The sequence below is a fragment of the Fringilla coelebs genome (assembly GCF_963513975.1).
Source record: "Fringilla coelebs genome assembly, chromosome: 1".
NCBI lineage: Eukaryota > Metazoa > Chordata > Aves > Passeriformes > Fringillidae > Fringilla > Fringilla coelebs.
Window position 1 is genome coordinate 145,104,055 of NC_140028.1, and position 26,374 is coordinate 145,130,428.

General features: G+C 39.8%; 1 protein-coding gene across 4 annotated transcripts in view; it reads right to left on the bottom strand.

Moving 5' to 3' along the window:
• The window catches only part of RBM33 (RNA binding motif protein 33), a 103,017-nt gene that overhangs the window by 15,720 nt on the left and 60,923 nt on the right, over positions 1–26,374 (bottom strand). For 2 of the 4 annotated variants that reach the window (XM_084203918.1, XM_084203917.1), the window contains exons 14-17: positions 25,809–26,096; positions 17,260–17,898; positions 3,832–4,032; positions 2,245–2,433 (exon numbers count right to left, since the gene is read on the bottom strand). In XM_084203918.1, the coding sequence (XP_084060044.1) occupies positions 2,245–2,433; positions 3,832–4,032; positions 17,260–17,898; positions 25,809–26,096 (1,317 nt within the window). Of the gene's footprint in view, positions 1–2,244; positions 2,434–3,831; positions 4,033–12,767; positions 13,169–17,259; positions 17,899–25,808; positions 26,097–26,374 lie in introns of those variants that run through there. The other 2 variants (XM_084203919.1, XM_084203920.1) reach the window with 2 other exon arrangements.

The following is a 26,374-nucleotide window of genomic DNA, read 5'->3' on the forward strand; positions in this document are numbered from 1 at the left end:
TCTTGGTCTAATTTCAAAAAAAAAGCAGCTAGAATTTCACCCCTTGCTATTTTCTCACAACTGCCATCTCCCCAAATCCCTCCTATTTCACTTCAAGAAGCTGCAACACTTCATTTTAGAGGACCAGAACTCTGCACTACCCAAGATCTGTTTGCTGTGGTCCATGCCTGTCCTCACTGTCCTCACACAGGAACCCCCAAAGCCTGCATGGGAAGAGCTCTTCCAGCCAGTGCTGGGCTCCCTTCAGCACTCCTCCCTGCAATGTCCCTTACATGAAACACATATTAAAGGAAGAATGAGGAAATAATTGAGTCTCCCTTTGCTATCAGAGCCTCCTGACCCTCCCAGCTGCAGGGGATTTTGTGCAGCACTGAGCACAAGCAAGAGTTAAAATATTAATTTACAGCCAGGAGAAAATCTACTTTTGTAATTCAGGATATTGATCTCTTTGAAAATCTAGCACCACCTGTATAAAACTAATTGCTGTGGGCAGCAACAATGCAGATTTTCAAACATTCTGTTTTCCATTCTTGTCCTCCAAGTCACTTAAAATTGTTACTGCTTCTTCCTCATTTGGTGCATTAACACTTCTGTGGTGCCACTTGTCAGGGTACCATTGAAAAACAAAATCAAAAAGCTAAGTATTACAAATGGTGGAACCAGTCTCACATTCTTCCTACAAAAGCATTGCTTTTTTCCTGCATATCTCACCATTTGTACTTGTGAACCATCATTTAGTCTCACACAAGCCAGGAAATTTCTAGCCTTCTACAAGTCAGACTTGAAATTCAAGTGCAGAATTAGCACAAGAGAATTCTGCATCATTAGCTAAATTCAAGCATCTTGTTCAAGCACTACTTCTAGATTTCTTGTAAGGAAAATGGATGATGATTCAGAAAGCATCATTTCCAAAGGTACAGTTGATGCTGCTACAAGAATACAAGTTCTGGAGGGAACAGATATGCATCAAATCCCAATAGAAAATTAGTCATTGTTTTTTCTCCTGTAAGTACATCCTCCTAAATTGGTCTGTGACATTGAATTGAGAGACCAGGGTTGGGAGTCTGCTATGAAACAGCAAGTACTGAATAAATTTTTTAGCACATTCTCAATAACTTCTCTCAGTTGTGAGATTTCATTGCAGGGTTTCTATTAATCTCCTTCTAATATTCTCATGCAAGATTTAGCAAGTAAACACTGAATAAATGTGCTTTGGAACTGTATGAATAATTTCCTAGAGTACTACAGAACACAAAGGCACAAAGTATTTTGTGAGGGTAGTTTTGCTTTCCCAAACAAATTAAACCTCTCTGAATTGATGACGTAAATAATTCAGCATTATTGCATTTACTAAATTAGGAACAAGTGAGGCAGAGTGTTCATTTCTAGGAGAGCAGTCTGTTTTGCAACAGAGAGATGATCCCAGTAATAAAGAAATCTCACAGAACACCTCCAATACATGCATTGCATTTGTCTGAAAATGCTGCTCCTGTCAAAAGGAAAAAAACTTCTCACCTGTATTTTTCATTATTCATTGACTGATATTTTTAAATGCAGTAACAATAAGCCAGAGAGGGCCTCCTAAGCCTTTCACTGCTTTGAAAACCTCCTGCTTTCCTCAAGTCATTTAACTGACACATCAGTTCCAGGAGGCAGTTTGTGAACAGAAGCTGCACAGCAGATACAAGTGTGTGCATGTCATAACCTTGCCCACAGGCCACTACAAAGAGAACCTTCTAAAAAATTAAGGATCAGTAAATTCCTCCAAAGAAGACTGAAAAAGTAGAGGATGCTACACAGTATGAAATGTCCTCTGGGTCATTAGGTGCTTGGACCCCCAGGACTGCAGTGACAGGAGAAGGTAAATGTCAAAAAGGTGCAAGTCAACAATAAACAAGGACAGCACCCAAAATACATCTGCTCTGATATGACCATCTGGCTTTAACAACCTCACAGAATGGACAGGCTTGTATTGCCTACAAAAACAACACAGATAGCACAGGAACTCCAAAATGAAGGTGGATTTTGCAGCAGGAATGTGATGGTTAGCAAAATCCTACTGTGCCTCCTGTGCTGCAATATCATCACGTGCTTGCCTTTGCTACCAGGTGTAGCTTGGTGGGTGGGGTGCCTTCAGACATAAATTACCAATAAACACGCTCTGTATTTAGTGTCAGGGAATTAACTGAGCTTTCCAGAATGAAAGCCTTTTGGCACAAAAATGATAAACCAAGGTTGACCTACCTGAATGGGTCCCACTGACATCAGCAGGTTTTTCAGTTGGACATCAGTAGTTGATGAAGAAAGCCCTTCAACTGACACAATACAGGGCTGAGGTTTGCACTCCACCACTCGCAGGTTCTGTTTATTTGGCATCAAGCGTCCTCGGCCCATCTGGCCTGCTACTCCTCTGCCTCTGCCATGCATAATGACCTGCCAACAACAAAAGTAACAGTATTTTGATTTACTTACCCACTGACTCTGTGTGCTGCACTTGACAGAGGATAAAAAAGTTGGCTATTTACTTGAAGACTTGATTAAAGTCTTGATTTAAAACAGCTTGTTGCTGTTTGCCAGTTTGAAAGGCCACTTACTAACATATTCCTCCACTGCTTATGCAAACCTCTTCTAGCAGGATAACAAGTTATATATTGAGTTATATATACTGCATTTATCCTAGAAGCCTCAGCTCTAGCACAGATTGATCAATCACACAGTGGAGGATCTCAGACAAAAATATATAACCTAGTTTTCAACACTGATCACATCATTTAGCAGCATGTGTTCAGCTTCCACATTTTGAGTACGGACAAAAAAAACTCCAACAGGTGATCCCTCTCCTTCTTCTATTCTTAACCCATAGTTAAATTTAAGGTATTCACAAGATCAGCAAAGTGCTTCAAGCACCTTCAAATCTCTACTGCTACCAACTCTTGGTTTTATTTGCATAAGGCTAAATAACTTTAAAATAACTATTTTAAAAATTTCTCTCCCCTGTACTCTGGAGCAGGAAATGCATGGATTTAATTCTTGCAAATTAAATGCTGAACAGTGAGAGAGAGGAAAAATAACAATGAAACAGAGTAACAAACATTTAACAGAGTTAACACTGAACACTGAGTCAACATTCAACAGAGTTTCTTGATTCCTACTTGGAAAGCCTATGATGGGTAATAACTTTTCATACCCTTCAACATCTGCAACAAAACTTTATCCTTATATGAAGCAGAAAGATTATGGCCAACAGTTCAAAACCAAGAACTAACTTAAAAGACAAAATGCCAGCTACCTTCAAGGAGTGTGCCAGCTTGCAAATGTAGAGAAGTCACATGCTGCTGCCACCCTGACTCTTCCCTGCCTCCTACCAGTGCATGATCAGGGCAAAAATCAAGTTACAAGATCACCAACTGTTTTGAGTGATACCAACTTTGGGGATCCAGCAAAGAGCATCCTGAAACAGTTGCTGTGTGCTCCTACATAAGCAGGAAACTGCCAAAATAAAATCTCAAGCACAACTTCAAAAACCCACTTGGTTTTAAAGCTAAAAAGCACACTGGTTACCATCTCCTCCAGTAGCTGTCTCGGGACACATGCACTTCCCCAGGGAGTGCTGAGCTGGCCAGAACATCAGCAGATGAAGCAACCTGCAGGCACTGCCAGTCTGTGCTGGGTACAAACAAGTCTCTCTAGATTAAAAGCTTTATATGCAATTATGCATCTCCTGGGTCATGCAGCCCTGCGCTAGCAATTGACAAACAGAATGCCGGTTATTAATAGAGCAACACAGCTAGACAGTGAAACTTCTAGCACCAATATGCATCTAAAAATCACCTTTTTAGGCTGATGGATTCCCTGGATGTTTTTGACTCCTTGAGGAGCTGGTGAATGGATCTGTGCCTGCTGCTGTTGGTGCTGCTGCATTCCCTTTGTCAATGTGACCTTCCGCACTGGCGGCTGTTTCGGCTCCGGGGGTTGCTGAGGCCGCTGGGGTTGGCCCTCTGGGTGAAAAAAGCCAGCATCCTCTCCCCCCTGCTGAAATCAACAACACAACAGCGGCTCAGTGTCCAGGCACTGCACACCCTTGCCCTGAGCAGACTCCTGCCACATTCAGCTCATTCAGAGTGTCCAGGGCTTTGCCTGCTAAAGCAAACTGGTGGCTGTGGCGGGCGCGCGCAAAGGCTCAGCCTGGAAATTGCACCTCAGCCTAAAATAAATCCGTGCTAGCAGAAGAACGGTTTACTTTGTTCAGGTTTTGTTATAATTACAATGGTCAATCATGTCTTTTCATATACAAAGCAACAAGATGTTTTCACTTCCCAAATCATTCTTCCTTCCAGGTTACATGTGAACTGTGGAGTGTGTTATACTTTTATGACTTTTTTTTTTTTTAAACATAATTAGAGACACATTGCAGAAGGAGGAGCAAAGAACTGTGAAGAAGTTTCTGAACTGGAAGAATCAGGAAAATGCTCTGCTCATCTTTAAGCCTCCAACCCTCTTTAGTTAAAAAACTGGTACTTATTTTGAAGTGCATACTCATTCTCTCACTTCTATACCAGCAGCTTTTTAAGCAGTCCCTTTCCTTGGATACTGTCTGTACTTGGAACAGTTCCTCAAGGTGTTTTTTTGTTTGCCTTACAAAGATCTTATATTTGTAATAATAAACACAGTGAAACACCATCTCAGTGTCTCTCTCATCCAAGGTAACTCTTGCCACAATATCTCTTGGTGCAATCAGGCACAGTAAAACCATGAGCTTAAAGCACTGAAATTATCCCCTTCCACTGCCTCTACCCAACAGTTCATTTTTTTCCTAGAAACAGGTGATTCTTGAATTTGTGTCTGCCTGTCCAGATTAGAACAATCACTGAAAATTCCATGGAGCAAGAACCAGCAGAGTCTGACAAAGTATCAGGTACTTTTATATCCATGACCTGCATTGTATTACTGCATGGTTTCAACAGCAGTATCTATGCCTTGACAGGACTTCAACTTTAGACCTCAAATACTAATGAACATTTTATCTGCAGGAGGAAGGCTTTGACTAACTCCCTAACCAACCCCTGGTAACTGCATGAAAGCTCTCCAATATAATGCATATCTAAGGGGAAAAGTAAAATATTATGAAAACACCTTTATTTACACAGGATTTTCTTTTCCCCTTCCCTTAAATATTCACAAGCCAAAACTCTTTTTGCACCTGTAACACATCACAAACTAGAGGATTTCATGCTAACTGGCACATTTCTTGTGGATAAGGAGACAAAACACAAAGGTGCAGAAGAAACAGACTTATGGTCAAGATAATTTTTGTTGAGAATACAAATTAGTACCTCTCCATTAAAGAAAAGCAAAAGAAAAACCTAGTGAGGACTGGTTACTAAGCCTTGTAAGAAATAATCTATCGTATGTGGCCAGTCTTATGTTGGATGGTTCAGTAGTTCAGAATTTACACCTCAAAATCAAGGCCTCAGCATGATTAAGTATATGCAGGCTACAATTTCTCAAGAACTCAAATCCCAGACAAAGGAGCTTCAAACCTCCTTGCACTACAACTCAAAAGCAGTTTGCCACAGGGAAAATCCTAGAGCTCATCATGGCATTTGTCCACAGTGTCCAAAACAAGAAAGTAACAGAAATGTGCATCTGTCTCTTCCACCTCTAATGACAAACAGGTTTTTTTTCTCTGCTGAACTGAATGGCACCAAGTCTTCATGGGAAGTTTGGTATATAAACCTTTGAGAGCAGCAATTAGTGAGAAATTACAAAGCTTTCCCTTCAGTTTTTCTTCAACTTGTATTCAAAAATACAAAAGCAAGAGCACTCCTGAAAAACCCAAACATATGCATAAAACCTTACCAACATTAAATCCTTGTTTTAATATTAGTTCTGATATCAACATCACCATAAGCTCTATGGCTTGATCAGATAATTTCTTTTATTCAACCCTACAGCAGCTGGAAGATGATGAAACTAAAAAGAACAAAAAAAATTCTAGGAGGAATTTAAATGCAATAACTGGGAGTTAAAATCTAATCTCTGCTAAATGCCTGCTGTGAGAACCATAAATATTTGCAACCATTTCTTTCCAAACCAAAAAAGGATCCCAGCACATCGGAAGAGCATCTGAGAGCAAAGCCCTCAGGTACAAAACACATCCAACATGCTCATTACTGAAACTTCAAAAGCAAACAATCATTTCACATAAAAGTCTAGGATGGCCAACAACCACCCAATATTTAACTACCAAGTTCAATTATCACCAAATAAAACTGTATAAACGGAACAGAGTCAAAGGCATTAGCACACCACATTGGTTTGCACTGATGAAAAATCTGATGGGGTTTGCTCCCTGCTGGGGTCTCAAATGCCACCACTGGTCTTTGCTGCTACCAAGATTCTTCTGTGAGCCAGAAAAGGTGGAAAGCTCTGGACTTTTTAATGACTTGATCCATTTCAGAAATATGAAAACCTACAGAAAACAATAAAGAAAAGGGATGGAACGAGTTTTGCTTGTTCCTGAAAAAAGAATGAAAGGAAAGGCAACTGGATCAACCCACCCCTTTTTTAATATTACTGCTCTGAACATTTACTGGTTTTGAGACCACTTGAAGAGGGGAAGCAGAGACAAAAGTGCAGCACTGCTTCTCCAGAGAGGTCTGTGAGTCAGACATGGTGCCCCAGGTCTAAGAGAGCTGAGCAAGTCAGCGAGACATAATTCCTGTTCCAGGTAGTCTGGTTTCAACTGTAGATAAAAACCTGGTGGTTTTCTTAAGAAATAAAAACCAAATGTGAATGCTAAGTGACATGTACAACAAGCAAAATGACCCAGAAGAAGCATTTCAGCAGTAATTCCTTTTTCACTGGTTCAAGACACAACTGTGCAAGGACAAACACTGTCCAAGCCAAAATGAACAACCTGAGTAGTACCATGTAGTGGTGAATTACTCTCACCACGACCACCACCATTCTTTACACTTCTATGCAAGACAACAAGTGGCCTTTCCAGGTACAACAATGAAGAACCAAGTAAAGCAAAACACCTGAAAAAAGCTTTTTAACTTCTGGACTTAAAGCTACAAAACCTCAGAACGTTATGGACAGGTGACCTGCTGATAGGAGTACACTAACATTTTGGAGGAAAGGACACACAGCTGTAAAGATGACTGTACATATGCTAACTCCTGCTGTTCCCTCATCACACAGCAAATTACAGGCAAGCAGGTAAGTCCACTAAAGCTGTGCTGCAGTAGCTACCCCAAATGACATCTAAATCACAGAAACTAAATTGCTAACATCTCTTCTACTTAAAATGTCTCAGGTCTAGATTACATTAAATCAATTTTTGCTTTTCCTAAAGACAATTTCTGTATTGTTATTTTTTATCAGCTTACATTGCTGCCTTCCCCAGATTTAAATATGCAGCAACAGACGGAGGTATTAAAGTTTTAAGCCTTCTCATGTCAAAATACATTTTCTTTCCTAGAGTATTTCACAATGTGCAGGGCTGCACTAAATTTTTCAGAGATGCATCTATTCATCATCATGACCTGTCTCACACAATTTGATGTACAAAATGCTGAGCCCAGGTAGAAGACCTTAGTCGACCACAGAGACCAGGGACTGATTGATACAAGCTCTGATTTTATACTTCAAATTTCTTCTAAAGTCCTGAGCAGAAAATAAATTTTCATTCTTTGTTTGCAAATCAATGATGGAAGAATGCTTTCCTCTTATTGTTTACTCCTTAATTTCTAGATTAAAAATCATCCAGAGTTTTAAGCTCTAAATTCTGAACTTTACAAAGAGTCTGCCTTCCTAGGATCTGGCCAGGAAAGAGTTCTCTAAAAAGAAACTTTTCTATTATTCAATTAAAGCTGGAGTAATGAAAACACCTTTTTTTAGGTTGCAGGAGTTCTGTCCAGTGGAAAGTATAAAAAGTATCATTCAAATTTCAAGTACTGAAAGACTGTGAGCAGCGCCAAAACAAGTTAATTTCAAATACTGTGTATAAACAAAGCTCAAAAGATTGAGGTAAAAGGATTGGATTTACATGGTGAATGTTTTTCAAACCTCTGCTCTGGAAGAATCTGCAGTTTGACCTAAAGCTAGACTAACAAAAAGAACTGATGCCATTCAATGGCCATGACTTTTAGAACCAATCCACTGATACCTATCAAGGCTGTTTTTCATCAGCCTCTCAATATACAGACCTATATATAGTCAGTGTTGTGTTTTGAACAACTTAGAAAGAATTCTGTCAAATATGAGATCACAAATTCTAAAAGCAGAATTCTATGAAGGACTGCTTGAATTTAGCAAGCTGGAGCCTCTGTCATAATCATCATGACAGTTTTATGATGAAGTTGAAGTTTATTTGCCACCAACATTAGCAGGACAAATTTATTTATAACAAATGCTTTAAAATGTACTGATAAAAATGCCTATTGATACTGTCAGAGCTGCTTGCAATTTGACAGATCAAATCTTATTTTCATTCTTAAACCCCATGAAGGAATGGTATCACCAACTTGCATTCTGTAGTGAGCAAATTGATTAATCCCCCTCTATAGAAATCTCAACTCTTGATTACACCTATCAGACGTTAAGCAGCATTATTCTAGAGTGACAACACTTGACAAATTCCCAAACCATTTTTCTCAGCCTTTGTGGCCCTGCTAGCTTGTATTAACCCTGATGAAAAATTAATTTTCCTTATCTTCTGCTAAACCCCAAAATCCAAATCCGCCAAACTGGCAACTCTTTCTGTAAAGGTATTATGAAAACCTCTAAAAGATTAATTGCATGTCTTCAGGTGACATTAAATTAATTTCTGTACTCGTGACAGACATTTGATACTCCGTACTGAGAGGACAGATAACATTGTCAGGATACACAGAAGGACAGTGGTGCAGTGTCCCAGGGCAGCCTCTTATGAATTCTCCTTTCGATAAGGCCATACTTCACTGTCATTGGTACTGTTAGTGATCTTGCAGCCCACAGACCTCACTGCACAGGTTTCTATTAACCACCACAATGCTGGCTCTATCCATGTAATCTTTGTAAAGCTAATTCAAAATTGGCCAATAGCAAAGGGATGTGCATGCTGGATAAGGGAATAAATAAACTCTGGTTGATTTGTGTAAAAATAACACAGAGAAGCAAAACGTTGTCAGCTTTTCTAAGATGCTTTACAACTCAAATTCTCTGTAGCACGATGAAGACTTAAATCTAGTAGGGAAATCTCAGTCCAAAACTGTACTGTGACTGATTACTTGTAAGAAAGGAGAAACCCCTCATCTGTTACCAGTTTAAGTCAATATTTCTAGAAATTAGTACCTTTAAAGTATCACAGCAGTTGGGGAAGGAAAACATCCTTTTGGTTATTAAATTCATCTTTACTTTCAGGAGAAGAGAAATGACTATTCCTGAGCAATATAGGTTTGCAGAGGCAAACTTGTATTTTACTGATACTGCAACTGACTGTAGTGAAACAGACATCTACAAAGACAGCTGAGATCTCCACGTAACAAAGAGAAAGAAATGTAAGGCAAAAACCACATAGAACAACAGTGACTTTCATCTAATATATACAAGTATTTTTTCACTATAATTATCAGGAACACATATTAAAAGCAAACCCCTAATAATGAGCTATTTCTCTTTGACTGGTGCTCCAAATGCTTTACCACTTTGATACAGCTGGCTGACAGACTGGGGACCTGGGAATAGGAAGCCTAATCACTTGCCAAATATCCCACAACCGAGTGACATGACCAAGCACTGTTTCTGAACACTTGACGATCTGTTTTCAATCTGTCAAATGCCAATGAGAAACACCTGGAGACCTTTTTTTTTTCCCAGGCATTCTAGGACCTTTAAAAGGTTCTTTTTTTTTTAAGAATAGCAGTAGTTAAGAAAACTGCTCTCCCACCAGGCTAGAAAATGCCACTCTATCAATAGACAACTCATCATTAACAACTGGTTTAAGACATATTAATGGGCTAGTTTTGACTCGAAGTACACACAGCAATAAGCTACATCAGACTTCAAAAGTGATGAAAGAGCCAAATCATTCCCAGTTCACACCAGAGAAAAAAAGACACTTCTGATGCTGGTCAGCGATTCAGTTACTTTTCCCAGCCAGAAATTTTTGTATAGGCTGAACTTGACCCAAGCAAGAGCACCCAGACTAAGCAATAAATAAATATAATGCAGAAATAGTTCCCTTCCTGTGATAAAAAGACACTGCTACACTGTTTCAGTGAGCCATGATGTGAGGAGCATCTTCTGTGCCTAATGGTGTATGAAAAGCCAGAACAGGAAGAAGAAAACGTCCTGCAGAAAAAGCAGCTAATTCCATTTAATATCATGTACTAACACAATTCTTAACTGAAGCAGCTCCTCATCCACCTGAAAGGAGAACTAAGGCATGGAGAAGGACTGGCCAAAGAGAGACCCAGCCATACACCCATGCTGCGTGAAGTTTCACTGGGAGTGACAAAAGCACAGCTTTTGTAACATCGAATCAGTGTCGAATCACAACTACATGGTTTTTAGTTAAAGCACCCACCTGCTCATTATGGAAAAAAATGAAAAAACTGTATGTCAAATCTACAGCAAAATCAAGGTTCTGAATGGACATGTCTAATACTCTCAGAAATACCTTCATTTTTATGTGTCATCTGCAAGATATATAACCTAGCTAAACAATGCTTTAAGCAAAGTTTCCTGGTTCACTTTTCAGCTGCCAGTCTGAGAGGTTTTTGAACAGGGAATTTTAGCAAAGACTGGACATGCAGAGAAAGACCAAGAGAAAAAGCTCCTGTTGGAAAACATCAGCAGTACAAAACTTGTGATGGCCCTTGGAGCACTTCCCAGCTGCACAGCAGTTATGGCACAGAAAGCCAGTACTGGATATCAGAAACCTGTACAATTAGAACTTCCCTTCTTGTGCTGTGTCTGGCCTTTCTAGTTCATGTTCCTTGAAGCTTGAAACTACTGGCAAGTCAAATTCCTCGTGTCCTCCCTGAAGCTCCTGGTAAGTCTTTATTAAGACAACCCCCACTTCCTCCCACCCCAAACACTCCAGACTCTAGAGCCAAACTTCTGCCCTAAAGGCCTATTCCAAGTGGTCCAACTTCTCAACAGAGGATGTGACTTCTCAGAATATTAAACTCTACAGCTCTGCAAGCTTGCCTCCCACGTTAACAGACTGCATTTTCATACAAAATCTGACTTTCTCTTTGTAAAGCACTTTAGTGCTGTAACAGCTATCCTTACCAGGAAACCAGGCTCCAAGACAATCTGTAACACCAAAATCTCTGTAACACAGACAAGAATTCTGCACTGTAACATTTAGCATGGCAGAGAAACTCTCCTTTGAGACCTAAAAAGAGTGACAAGCAACAAAGCTCTGCTTTCTGGGTGTTCAGGAGCAAGCTGCACTCTTCTTCAACACACAATTTAAAAGTCTCCTGAGGAAAAGGAGAAACCTGCTCTGCAGTCAGTCTACAATAGAAAACACTTTACTGCACTTTAGATCCATGTTATCCATAGCAAAGTCAGATTCAATTTAGGTAAGCATCTCTTCCCCTTTTCACACGTTTTATGAGAAGCCCATAAAATGTATTACCTGTGTCTGGGTTGGCTGTCACCCTAATTCTCACGTTTTAAGTGTGCCCACACATGTCCCTTTATTTCCTTTCCCCAGTAACCGAATATGTGCTAAAGAGTTGAGCACAGCCCACCTCCTGACCCCAATGCATGAAATAAGAGATTCTGTTCTGTCTCTACAGGGACCATCTTCACTGGAGGTCTGGGAGGACACAGCTTATTACACATTTTCAAATCTTCCTGCCATGGGCAGGAACACCTTCCACTAGACCAAATTGCTCAAAGCCCTGTCCAATCTGGCCTTCAGCACTTCTAGGAAGGGGCATCCACAGCTTCTCTGGGAAACCTGTCCCAGTTCCTCACCACACTCACAGGAAAAAAATTCTTCCAAATATCCAATAGAAATCAACCTTTCTTCAGTGTGAAGTCATTGCCCTTGTCCTGTCACTCCATGCCCTTGTAAAGTCCCTCTTCAGCTCTCTTGTAGCCCCACTAGGAAGGTTCTGTAAGGTCTCCTTGGAGCCTTCTCTTCTCCAGGCAGAACAGCCCCAACTTTCTCAGCCTGTCTTCAGAGGGAAGGTGCTCCAGTCCCCTTACCAACTTTGTGGCCTCCTCTGGACACATTTCAACAATTTCATACAACCAAGAAAAATAATGTCCACTTGTGAAACATTTCCAGAGTGAAATCTTGCAGGTTATGGCAGGCAGAGTCCTTCTTCAACAGCACTGACATCAATGCTGCTTCAGAGGCCTTGCTCATTTTGCCATGGTACCTGGGCACTCAGATATGGCTCCTGCAGCTCCCCCAGCCCACTCCTAGGTGGGCTCCATCCATGCCTCCTTCAAACTCTGGGATACAAATGAACACCAAAGTCATTCTCCTGTTTCTTAAAAAGTTATAGGACCATACAGGGCAAGAGTTCCTTTGTCTAGGGTTGGGGAAAGGGCTTCATGTACTTCCCACACAAATGCCACAATTCTTGTGTTTGCAATTCCTGACATATTTAGATGAAAGGCGCTAAAGAGCTTTCAAGTCAAATATTTTTAATTAAACTTGAACACATACATGCAAGTAGAAACAAGTACAAACATTAAGCAAAGTTGGTTGATAAGGTTACATTATCAAACAACAATCAGCTCAATCAGTTTTTTTTTTTTCATATTTTTAACTCCATATTCATCTCACACTTCCCAGTTGCTTGAAATATGACCGAAGTTCTCTATCTTCCATTTCCATCTTGTTTTTGCAATCCAAGGACATTTTTTTGTGACAGGCTTTTCAAACAGAAGAACTTGCCAGCTCTTTTGTCAAGCTCTTCAATACGAAGCATTTCAGGTTTTCAGGAATTAGGATCACTTAAGGATACTGCTTGTAATGCAACAGGGAACACCAAGATTTTAATGTATTTTTATCTATATATGAAAAAACCCTCACTGTGCAGCTTTCCACAGAGACAAAGATTGGTGTGTTCTTGGTGCAGCATAAGAACCAGCATTTTCAGGCCTTTGGGACAGACACACAGCTCTCTGAGCATGGCAGGACATTTTCTGGCTAAGAGAGAAATCATCCAACAACAACATAAGATGACAATAACACACAGATTTTACGATATTGTAATTTACCACAGAACTTCCAACTAAATATAAAACATGTTCAGCACATATTTCATATGATCTTTAGATATCTATGCTTATAGCTGGTACAAACCTGTTCTTCCAGGACGAAAACAACTCTGAATATATTGACTTAAGGAATTCAATTACATTTGGTACTAGAGCTCTTAACAGACAGATTGATGGCAGAGAGCCCAAAGAGCACCACAAACAGCCAAGGTGTTAAAAAACATGACTCATCAAGAGAATGAAAGATATTAGAGCACAGAAACAGTTAAGATATCCTTAAAAGGAGAAAGAAATTCTCCCTCATCTCTCTTCATGTACAATACAAACAGTCAGAAATCCAAAATTATAGCAAGAAAATGTAATTTTGTTACTAAGAAAATTCTTCTAAATATACACATTTGATATTGGAATAGATGACCTAGGAAATCTGCAATAATAAGATCTCAGAAAAATGCTGGACAAATCTGTCAGGAATACTACAGAGTTCATCTCCTCCTTTCAAGACAAATTACTTCAACAGTCTTTTCATCCTTATTTTCTATAATTTTATTATCACATTTTCAAGTAATTTATTACGGTGTTTCTTTCCTACACTCTGACTTTATACTTACAAGTAACTTTAGGATTGACTTCAGGCTTCTCAGCAAGCCCAGCAATTCTCAGATGCTTTATTAGTAAAATTTACAAGTATGAATACTCAGTGAATACACTGAGCTCTTGTATCTGAAAAGGACAGCTCTGAGGAAATGCCACAAAAACAAAGCACAAATTGAAAAATATCTGGGCCTCCTTGGAAAAAATAAAACCAAGAACAAAACCAAAAACAAAGCAACAACAACAAAAAAAAACCCCCTCAAAAATCCCCAAAACCCACTCCCCTTCCCCCCCAAAAAACCCAATCCAAAACCAAACCAGCAACAAAAAAATTCTAAGTCCACGTGCTAAACACTGCCTTTTTTTCCAGGAGCATAACATTTACAGGAGTAATTAAAATTATTCACTTTACTGCCATTCCTGTATAAATTATATGTGTATTAGAAAGGGATGGGCAACGTATTGGGGGGAAGGTGAAGGGTGGGATTTATTTAAAAAATAAAAAAGCATCAACAGACAAAATCATTACTGACAGTACCTAATGTGTCACCTTGACACACAGACTTAGTCTGACACACTGAAAATGCTGAATCATTTTCTTTCATTTTCCTGAAGAACAGAAATTGTAAATTAAGGCATCTTATGTATCAGGAAAGCTGAACAAGTTAAAATATTCTTGGAATTTACATGGTAGTTCTTAAAATTCCAAAAGTAAAACCTTCTCACAAAAGAGTACTGTGGAAACAGATGAAAGACCATTTTGTCTTCTAAAGACCCAAGGGACATTTCTACCTGCAGGTCAGAGATCTTCAGTAGCACTGCTGTGCCCAGCAACACAAACACACAAAAGCTCAGCCTAGTAAAGACACTGCCCTCAGGAAAAGAAGCCATTCTCTTCTGACTGTGTCTGTACTCCACAGTTTTCACCAACACACCACACTGCCTAAATGTTGCACAAAAAACATCAGCAGCAACACCAAACCACTGAATCCTGGTTCTACAGATGGCCCTACTGAATTAACAACAGTCCTTTGGGCCAGCTTGGTCCAGAGAGAGTGAGAACAGCTGTGGGCTGAAGCAGCTCCTTCAGCTGAGAGCTCCCCAGTGGTGCTGGGCAGCAGGAGACACTTGAGCCCAGGAAGCTCCAAAAGGGAACCTGCATTCTGTCTGATCAGGAGCCATCTCACCTGTACAAATGTATTCAAAACATCTCTGCACAAAAGAGCCCAGGAAAGGAGAAGAGTACAAAGAATTAGACAGAGAGCAAGGCCAGGGATGCTGAGCTGCAGGATAGAGCCAGTGCATACAGATAAGAGATACCAGCAACCCTTTGGCCAAAGGCAAGGAGTAAGAGGAAGCACTATAACATGCTAAGGAGAATGGCTAGGGAAAATGAGATTTGGCTTTTGCATTTAGTGCTCAGGCAAAAGTTGTGAAAACAAATTAAGCATGTGGCAGGACTAAAGCAGTGGAAACTAAGCATGATCTCCAATCATGGTAGTATTTGGAGCCTAAGCACATTTTAACTCTTCTTTTAAATCCTGTCAAAAACGGACTAGATGACTGCCTGTCCTGCTGCTCACTTTATATTTTTTTTCCTTGTGTGGTCAAAGAAATAAAGTCACAGATTCAGTCTGTCACTAACTGATTAAAAATTAATCAATTATATTGATCAGTGTTAACAGCTAATTGCAATGCTTGCTTTCACTCTCCCACAGCTGGAAGGAAACTTAAGAAGTCCATGGCAACATGAAAATAGTGACAAACGCTACATGTAAAGAACCTGCTTCACCTCAGTATCTGAAAGTTAAGGAGGACAGAGTATACCTGCTTCTGTGCACAATTAAAGAGGAGTTACACATGCATTTAATTAAGCTAATTGCTCTTGCTTACCATGACACTTATCTGAAACAAATCATTAATGGTCTTCTGAAATAGAGCACGTGATAAAACCAATTTCATTGTGAATGCTGCTGTGGGCACTGATAACTATTTGTTATGAGGAGCTGTATACAGTTGTGACTGGCATTGTTTTGTTTCATCACATAATAAAAGAAGTTGTGCATGACTGCTTTATTCAATTATGCATGAATCACAAACCTGTCATACCTCTTGCAGGCCACTGGGATTCCTGCAGACATACTTTTATATAAATATTTTTAGCTCAACAGAATGAATTCCTTTCAGTTTCCTGTACTTTATTCTGCTGTACTTAAGTTACCATGTCTGAGGAATTAGAACTGACAACAACCTGACATACAGGATGTCTATGTAGTCAATAATGCCCTATATGTTACTGTTTGGAAAGACCATACTGTCATTATGCAATTCACAACTGAGTGCAATTAAGTTTTATGAACTGTAGAAAAACATTCATAAAAAGTAGTTAAGACTTTGGCATTTCAACTTCCTCCCCATTTCTACAGAGTAAAGGCTAGCCTCCAAGGCCTTGTTCAGTCCCTGTTACACATTACACACTGTTTTGTTTTCCCTATAAAATTCTTCAAATAATTTAAAAGCATTCTTCCAGAAAAACACCTCCAATGTGCTGCTACATCACATCATTCTTTCCTCCACAGCATAAACCCAAGGACAGACTTCAAACACTGACAACATGATCTCCATGTCCCCTCATCTTAGTTTCTTTAAAGCCCTAACAGTTAACTTGTCTTTTCATTAAGACAGAGGAAATTTGATCAAGAGACTTTCTCACCAAAACACCAGATTTTAAATAGGCACACTGTCCTCAAGACCATCATTGTGAGTCCTCCACACCAGTGCTCAAGGGACACACTGCAGATAAAAGACCCCTCATCAAGAGATAAGGAAATCTCATTTAGATGCAGAAGTGAAATGGTAACGTTTTAAATCCAGCCTGTAACAGAAAACACCCCCCTCCAACACACCGCTTAAATTAGTTTCAGAACATGCTTCCTCAGAAAATAAAAACCATCTTCCACTGAGTAGAAACCATACTAAGACCAACAACTGCACACAACTAAATTTGGTGGCGTCACTTACCAAATAAGCGGATCCTTTTTAACCAAACCTTAATAATTAATAGTTACGTCACCTAAATTCTTTTCTCTGAGCAATTATCAGACCTATCAACCTTAAGCAAAAGGAGCTCAACTGAGCAGTCTTTCAGATTTCAGACTCCAAGTCACAACTTAAAAGAAAGGAGTATTTCAATATGATTTCATTGGTAACTGCCTGGCAGTAAAGCATTACAGGAAACACTAACTGTTTAATAACTGCTAATAAATTACAGTTCTGAGAATATAATATATAGACTATTAGATATGCTAAACCTGCTACTTCCCTCACCAGCTCAGGCCCATCTTTTATTTGGGGATTACACAGAGTCAACCACACAGAAACAAACCACGAGGAGACACAGAGATGAGATGAGCCTTGTACACTTACCCCTCCTGACAACTTAATCACCCTGACTTTGCTGCTGCCATGGGGCCCATCACTAGCACTGTTTGTCCGCTGCATCACAGTCCTTTTCACGCCCGGCTTCTGCTCCTGGGGCCTGCCGGGGACCGAGGCCGCGCGCGCCGCCTGCGCCGTGGGCAGCGCCGCCGCGGCCGCTTTGCTCTGTAACACTTTCTGGGCTGCCTGAGGCTGACTCGCAGGGATCGTTCTAGTTTGCCTCAGCTGCTTCACTGGCTTCATCTGCTGTCCTTGGTACTGCCCGTCCCCTGCGCCCTGGGGGAAGTCTGTGGGTTTGGGGTGGATGTTTGCGACTACCGAGTCTTGCTTTCTAACAAGGAGTCTGCTTTTCACGTTGTGCCTGGTCTGCAAGCCGGAGTGGGGGATGTAGGGGCTGCCGTTGGTGGGGAACTCGGAGGAGTCCTCCTCGTGCTGCATGTAGGACTGCTGGGAGCAAGGCTGCTGCTGCTGCTGCTGCTGGGCAAGTCTCTCCAGCAACTCTCTCTTCCGGGCCCCAGCCTGCTGCTGCCGTCTCAGCTCCTTCTGCTTCAGGATCTCCTCTCTCAGGCGCTTCTGCTCTTCTATCTTCAAACGGTACAACCGAGTTTCTTCATCTTCGTCTGGGTACTACAAAGGAAAAACCAAATGAATTTATAAAATTCTAAACAGTTGCCCAGCTTGGTCAAAACAACGTGAGATTGTTTCAGACGGAGAGCTTTTTACATTTTCCCTGATACCAAAGCAAGGCTATTAGTAGAGTGTATCTGCTGCTAGGGTTTATTTGCTATTCATTACAGACAAACATCTCAAATCTGGTTTAGGACTTAGATATACTACTTCCTAGACAGAAAAGCTTTCATTCCACTTGAGAAATCTGATCAGAATACTAAAAAAAAATAATAATAATAAAAAAGTTTGACAAATTGGAATTAATTTAAAAGTTTCCAAAACCAATTAAACTATTAATATAATTCAAGATATCAAAATATGTTTCAAATAGAAGGTAACAATACAGAGGCAACCCACTGTCACACAGGTTTTATCTTGCTCTTTTCTGACAAAGTAACAAAAGGTAGGGTGGTAAATGACCTGAAAGGCCCTGATTAGAACTATTGATTTTTCTCACAGAATTTTAAGCCTGATCTCAAACTCATTTGTCACACAATAATTGGTTATAATGAACAGCACAAGTCAATCTCTCTGACCTTGAACTCATGCACTCTCTTCAGAATCAAAATGTTGCCAAATGCAGTGTTGGAATATTAATGGTATATAGAGAATGCCTTTAATATTCCAGCCCTGGGCCCCTCTGAAAGTACTACACACCATCAAATAACCTTCCTAAAGATTCTTCAACTCTGGCAGAACACATTCTTATGAAAAGCTGTATAAAAATGGACAAGAGTCAAGGAAATGCAGATTCTCATCACCCTGGAAAAGAAATCAAACGGCTCTTGCAATAAAATCACATATATTTTTCAAAATTAGGAAAGATACCTTTTTATTATTTCTCTCTTTTTAACCATTTGAAATATTAAGTTAGACTTATAGAGAACGCTTACTAATGGTAATGAGCACAACATTCTACTCAAGATGCATCAATCACTCCTAACAACAGACTCTTCAAGTAATGATACTTTGCATGCTGGTAAATTAATGCATAAAGAGTGCTAAAATATTTCTCAAAAACTGGGAATCTGTGCCAAACCTATATGTATCTTGCAGCAACTGGGTACAAACTGTTTTTGACACAACTGCCAGTTTTTGAACATATGTGACCCAAATGTGTGACTTGAAGTTTTGGGGTTTTTTAAGAGCTTTTAATTCTAGTGTACCCTAGAATCCTTCCCAACCCAAGAAAAAACCCAGCAGAACAGATTCAGCCATAATGTTGGTTCATGGATGTAAAAGCCCAGCAGAGTCAGATTTGCACTCACAGCACCCAGATGCACAAATCCTGAATGCTTGTTTCCTTCCGCTGTAGCTGATTCCTCCCTGAGCAGTTATTGACAGGGATTATTCTCACAGTTACTAAAAACCAGTTCATTGTCTCAAATTAGAAGTCCAATTACAAGCATCTAATTAGCACTCTAATTAGAAGTCAAAACAGTGGCTAAATAAGACTAATCAAATTGCATTTTTAAAATTTGTGTTTATTTTTTAAGTATAGGTTGTAGTTCAGGGATGAGATCTAACACAGTCCTTTGGATAGATGATGCTACAACCACCCCAAAGTTCTTATCTTTATCTATACTTTGTGGAACATGATGGTGGCGAATAATAATCACTGTGACAACTAAATTAGAGGTTTGTGTTGATAGATGGTACAGAAACATACTTCTACAGGAGGAAACCCAGATATTTCATCTTGTATTGATGACTGGAGATGCTGGATTGTAGAAAAAAAAAAATAGAATATTACCCTTATGAAATACAGGGAAAGATTAAGACCCTTAAGAATAGTTTGCACAGGATGAGAAAACACACAAGCTCCAGCTAGGAGGAGGATGTGCTGTTAGGCAGATCCTGATGCAATTAATAAAATTTTCAGTAATTTTCAGAGACACTAAGCATCACAATTACCACAATTGTTCAGAGGGAAAACTTGTTTCACTTAATGAATTAGTTTATTCACCTGCTTTGGTTTAGAAGGCAATATTCTACAATTTATCTAAACAAGCCTGATGAATGCCATAAGCCAATACCAAGTTAACTTTTGGAGGCAGTCCTGCAATTTTTTTTTTTCCTTTTTGTTCAATTGGAACATTGCAGCATGAGTCTTCAGGAGACCACCGCTTCTACCAGTGCCCTTTATTATGAGGGATTTGCCTGCTCATTTTATCACCTAACAAGTTCTGAAGGCCTTGGGAGACAGAGATCACGATGTGGCAGGCTCAGAACACCAACTCAAAGGTTGCACATAGCACAGAGATGTGTGCTTTGCAGCACACTCAAATGAGTCCTGCCAGCAGACAAGGAATGAACATCCCAAGGGACTCTGACTAATACATCCCTGCAACAGCCCTTGGACAGATACACTGATTCCAACTATGCCAGAATTAAACACAGAAAGAGGTCTGACATAAACTACACATAAACTCTATTATCAACACATATGCAGTTCAAAGAATGCTTAGTAGAATATTCAGGCATTTTGACCTCAAATATAATCTGAAACTTTCCTTTCTGGAACTAGACTAAGGAAATTAGTAATGATCCTAGGAAGTCAATCCCTTCCTAATAGTTAAAATCAAGCATCAAGAGCACTGAGGTTATATGACAACTGCAGATCAGTCTGTTAACAGGCTAGAGGTAGACCTAAATCCTTCAAAAGCAAGGAACTACTACTACTACTGTTAAATTCCAAACAAAATACCCACCCCCAGCCAGAGGAAGATAATATAAAGACCCTGTGATGATTAACAAAATATCTCCATTAGAAGTCAGCTTTAACTCAATTTAGTTGTACAATGGCCCAAGAGTACAGACTGAGAAGGACAGCAAACTCCTTATCAGGATGAAAAGAGGGGCAGTTAAATCCCCTTCTCCTCAGCTTTAAGAGCGCCTTGTATACACCATTCTAGAGAGTGGGGGTATATATGTGATGTATAGTACATATAAATGACCTAGAGTAATGACCTATAGTAGTAAGGACATTCAGCATATGGAACAGGCAAGACAGGGTCAAGATGAACACAGGACACAATGCCTATTGCTAATGACTTCCATCCCATTAGTTTAGTAAGCCCAGTATAGATTTCTCCAACCAGCAACAGCACTGCCAAGGAGAAAAAGAAAAAGGCAAGAAAGCAAGCATTTTGCCTACAGAATCAACTGGGAGAAAGTACACATCCTCCAAAGTTCAAACCACTGCAATTTTCACATCCTGTGTCTGAAAGCAACATTATCTGTAGGTAAAAAAGCAGAAAAACATGGAGCAGCCTTTTCCCTAGATAAACCATTAAGCTTCACATATTTTGAAACTCCCCAACATAAAGAAATGGTACACTGTGCACATATATGGCTCTTCCTTTTACAGGAGGCTGCAGAGTACAAAAAGGCACTTGGTTTTGTGGGGGTGGCTATTTTTCTGACAGGCTTTGAGTTTGTTTTCTTTTCTTTTTCTTTTCTTTTTAAAGTGGAAATTCTCATCCATCTTTGAACAGCTTTAACACAATGCATTTCACTGAGGTTTCAAGGAAGACTGAGCCTTAGCTGCAGGTTTTTCTTCTCCCTTAAGATCCAAGGCAGTTTTGATGGGAAGCACCAAAAGAAAACATTACAGGCTGCTTTCCTGAATCTAGGTGAAGAGCACCAGCAAAAAAGAGAAGCAGCAGTCCCACATCCTTCTTCTGGGGATCCTAGAATGACACTGTTGACTTAGGAACAGCAAGGACACACTCTAAATCCAGGGATTAAACTTTCTACTGAAATTTAAGTCCTAGTACCAGTAGCTTGCTTTTCATGTAGTGAATTAAAAAGAAATAAACCCAAACCTTTTCAGAAGTCTGCAGGATTAATTGCCAATTAATAGAACTAAATGCTGAGTCATAAGAACCAGACACTGTTAAAGTTCTGGTTGGCTCCCAAGGAACAAAAAAGGAATCATGCAACCAGGATCACTTATGTGTCTCAGTAGAATGGGTGCAAGAATAGAGCAATCAAAATGGTTTGATCTGTGGCATAAACAAACCTATTCAGCAGGCTTGTCTTTATTTTTTTAATCTGTAACATTAAAAACATAAGAAGCTAAGATAATTTGTCTAAAAATTCATACCAATTGTTTGCAAAAAGCACAGTCAGATTCAAATTGCATCATTTGGATGCTTGTGTTCAAACCTACAAAATACCTGAATTAAAGGGTACCTACATATACACACTGCACATTTCACATTGCTGATAACATCAGCTCCTGAACCCAAGGAAGGTTTGAGACACCCTACAAAGCAGAGGTGCTGTACATCTTGGACAAACAGGGAGAGGGTGAAGAACGAGGATACAAGTTACTCCAAGAAGCACACCACCCTCTTGCTAAATTCCAACTGGAAACAAAAACTGTGATAAGACTCTTACAAGCACAAGACAGGAAGCATCATTACAAAAATCTGGAAGAGAATATTGTAAGTCTTGTTAGAAAAGACAGCAACATAAAATCCAACAAAATTCACAATTTACTAGGTTTGGAAGAATGGAATACAAAGGTTTTCTTTCAGTACATCAAGGACATGATCCCCAGTGTAAGTGCTAACATCAACACACTGATGACTCCACAGTGCTCTACTAATTTCCCTCCTGTTCTGAGCTCCAATATCCATTTCTCCTACAGACACATCACCTTTCTCCATTCTTCCTCTTCTTTAAACTCAAAAATGCTTAATACTGCCTTAATTCCTCTAATCCTAAACTGACTTCAACAGGAGCAGAATTAGGCCCACATCATCCAGACTTTCCTATTTCAATGACAAAATGATGTTTCAGACTAAGGATATACAATTTAAATCCTGGAGAGTAAAAGCTATTCTGAACAGGCATTTAAGGTCAGTATTTTGCAGCCTCACAGGAACAGGAACACAAGCATTCCATTAATATACAGTTTTAAATCTTCTATTCACTCACATTGCAAACCTTTCAAATATCTATATTTAGGGTGAGCAAAACCTCTAACAGCCACTATTGCTATTTTTTTGGTGCATCCTGAATGATAGGCCACTCATAAATACAGCCACTGACTCTTTAGGAAGAAAGATGCAAAGAAAAGTCTTAATTTTCCAGTTGAAGACACTTGCAAAATAACCTGCCCAATTCAGTTATGTACCATACAGCTAGAAAAGGTGACAGAACTTAACTCTTTCTCATCATCATCAAAAGCAAAAGAACAGGATGAAGTCAGCTAATTACAAGAAAAACACACAAAAAAGATTGGAAAACATTACAATTTGCCTTAGGAGAGATATGCAATAACCACCATTACAGAAACAGTGAAGGAAATTATTAAATGCTTGTAAAAGAACATTTTTAGTGCAGCATTCCCATGTGTAAGAGTAACAATAAGCAGCAGCAGCCGTGACCAAGACCACTGCAGTGGCACAGCAGAAATGGGACAACTGCTACTACACTGTTTGCAGCACCAGGCTCTGTTCCAGGTGTGCTTTGGAAGGACAAAGCTCTGCCACACTCTCCTAATGTCTGCCAAATATAACTACAAGGGCTTTACTAGGAGACTTCATTTGCTCCAAGACAGCCCTGGTTTTTTATCCTGCTTTGCAAAAACTTGCATAAAACAGGGCTCCGATTTTTTTCAAAAACAGTTTTGAAAGAGAAATAAAACTTTATTTCTAATACACCAAGCATTCACACAGGTAAGATTAGGTGGTTTGATAACCAACTAGAATATGTTTAAAATGGAGACAACAAGTTGACTGCTTTGGGGTTGGTTGTTTGTTTAGTTTTCCATTTAATAAAAGAAATTTTTAAAATTCTTATCTTTTTTCTAAATACTGCCAGAAATACTTTGGAACTAATGCCTTAATTTTCATATGACTACACTACAGAATAACTTCAAGATGTTTTAGATGGGGAAGCCTGTGGCTGATTTTTCAAGACTTACCTTACTAATGGCCTGAAAGACAAGGCTTCTCTATGAAGCACTGCATTCTGCATTTTCTGTGACAGAGATTATTCCAAGAGACTGAACTGAGAGGAAAGAGATTACTTAAACTTTTTTTTTAAAGGTGAAAATTAAAAGCTAAAAAAGGATTTTTTTTATTTCCATTGAAAAGCAAGTGCACAGGTCAAACACTGATAGCTTTAGGTTTCTTTTGTGCCTCATTTATGGAAATTAGTTATGACCATCCCTAATTCCAGAACAAGATGAAAAGCTAATCATGAGCAGCTTAAAAGGAAGACAGCATTATCACAATTAAAGCTTTCAATGGTTGTTGAAGAAAACCTGGTCCTTGAGACAAGATTCATGGTTAACTGTAACTATGAAGATTTACAGTTCTCCACAGAATAGCCTGACAAAGCACACAGGGTGCATTTAGCCATCATGCTCAGGCTATAAAGAGCACCATCAGTCCAATCCTACCCACTCTCTCAAAGTAACAGAGCTCATGGAGAGTCTTCTCTAGCTTCCAGGAGATCTGTGCAGGGAAATAGTCATCTGTTCACATGATACGATCCAGTGGAGCTGAAAACACTGGCATCTGATTTTTTCAATTGTGCAGAATACCAGCAGAGCAAACAGCATCTTTCACCAAAATGGAAAACTTAAAAATACCTCCTCTTTTCCCTCACATGAAAAGATTTCATAAAAAAGAAATGCTCTTTTTCAAGAGCAAGAAGCTCCACGGACAGCACAGCTATGATCTCCTGCATGAATGCTCAAGGCCTAGTAGAAACTGAACAGCCTAAAGGAAAACAGCATGAGGAAGACAGCTCTCCAAATAGCCTTCTTTTCTTCCTTTGAGCCATACAGCATCATACAAAATGACAGAGAAGAGGCTTTCAGGCTTAGAAGAATATGATCACCTGAAAATAAATTATAATTCCCAAAGATAAAAATGGGCAAAATGAGTATTTCAGAGACTTGTATCACTGATCACCTTACTCAAATTCTGCCTTTTCCTAATAGAAATAACTCCTCCTCCTGCAAAACAAATTCACCACAGCCTTGCCAACCTTCCAGACCTTCTATGCCAATGGAAACTCTTTATGCTGTTACAATAAAAAAGAAAAGTGCAATTCAGAAGGGAGGCCTCTAGTGGCACCTGAAATATTTGGTGGATAATACATTAAGTGAGCTTTCAAGTCATAAATCAGACTAGAAAAGTCTTTTAAAGGTGGAAGCTTTGTGGTGGGAGCCTTGTTTCTCGTTGCTTGGTTTTTGATGTTTTGCGTAGGAGCGTCGGGGGGTAGGACAGTCAGGACGGATGGACACGAGAGATCCCTTAAGTCAGGTCGTGGAACTTGTGGTTTAGTGCAAAGGGTGTGGGTGCAGGGGCCCTGCTGGGAGCTGCCAGCCACAGCTTGGAGCAGGCCCGAGAGAAGAGAGGGGTAAAGAGGATAAGAGAGAGGATGAGAGAATAAGAGTGTAAGAGAGAGAGGTTCTCTTTACAATACAATAAATCATCTTCTGTGTTGAATATTTTAATTCTCACTAATTTAGTACAATATACAAATCTTACAGCATTTACATACAGCTTATAAGAATCATTACATTACTATACTGTGTTACATTTTAAACTCTAAAACTTACTCTTTGGACACCTTCTGCTAAGCTAGTAGGGTCTGCTCAGACCCTTGGACTTGTCTGCAAGCAGAGGGTGTTGTTTCATCAAAAGGGGATTACCTTCAGCCATCCACACCACTGTTTTCCAATCGTTCAGTAACTAAGGTATCTCAGAGCTTGCTTTCATGTCAATCTCGCTTATAGTTTCTGTATTCTCAAAATCTTTTGCCAGGCAATCATGTTTATAAGGCTTTCCTGTTTCATCTTCCCCAACACTTTTGTTTAAGCCAAACAAAAAATCCCTTACCTCTGGTTCACATTTTCCTTCGGACTTTGCCTGGCCCACCGGAGTGATTGCTTTAGCTTTCACCTCAGGCCTTCCCTGGGAGTTGGCAGCAGCAGTGCCAGGCTTGGTGGCAGGCAGGGTGCTGGGAATGGGTTTGACCTGGGCAGCAGGGGCAGAGCTGCGGCGGGTGCTGCCCATGTCCATGGCGTGGGCCGGGGCGATGGGCAGCTCGCGCAGGTTGCTGTTCCTGGGAGCGGCCGACTGCAGCTGCTGATTGGAACGCTTGACAATATTCTGGGATGGGGTACTCTGAAAAGAACAAAGGAAAAGAACTGCTGACTTCTGCCACAAACCAGGCTGAAGTGATTTTGGTTTCACGTTTTCCTGATTTAGCTCAGTTTGGGAAAATGAGCTTTGTGAAAAGGCACAATATTTTTAATGTCAGGGAAAAAATACAGAAATGAGAATATTTTAATAACCTTTCTATCTAATTAAAAGCAAAACTTAATCTCACTTGTTAAACACCATTCTCAGAAACTGGATTCACTGTGTGATTTCCTTTCCTAATCAAAGCAATTATGCTAAAC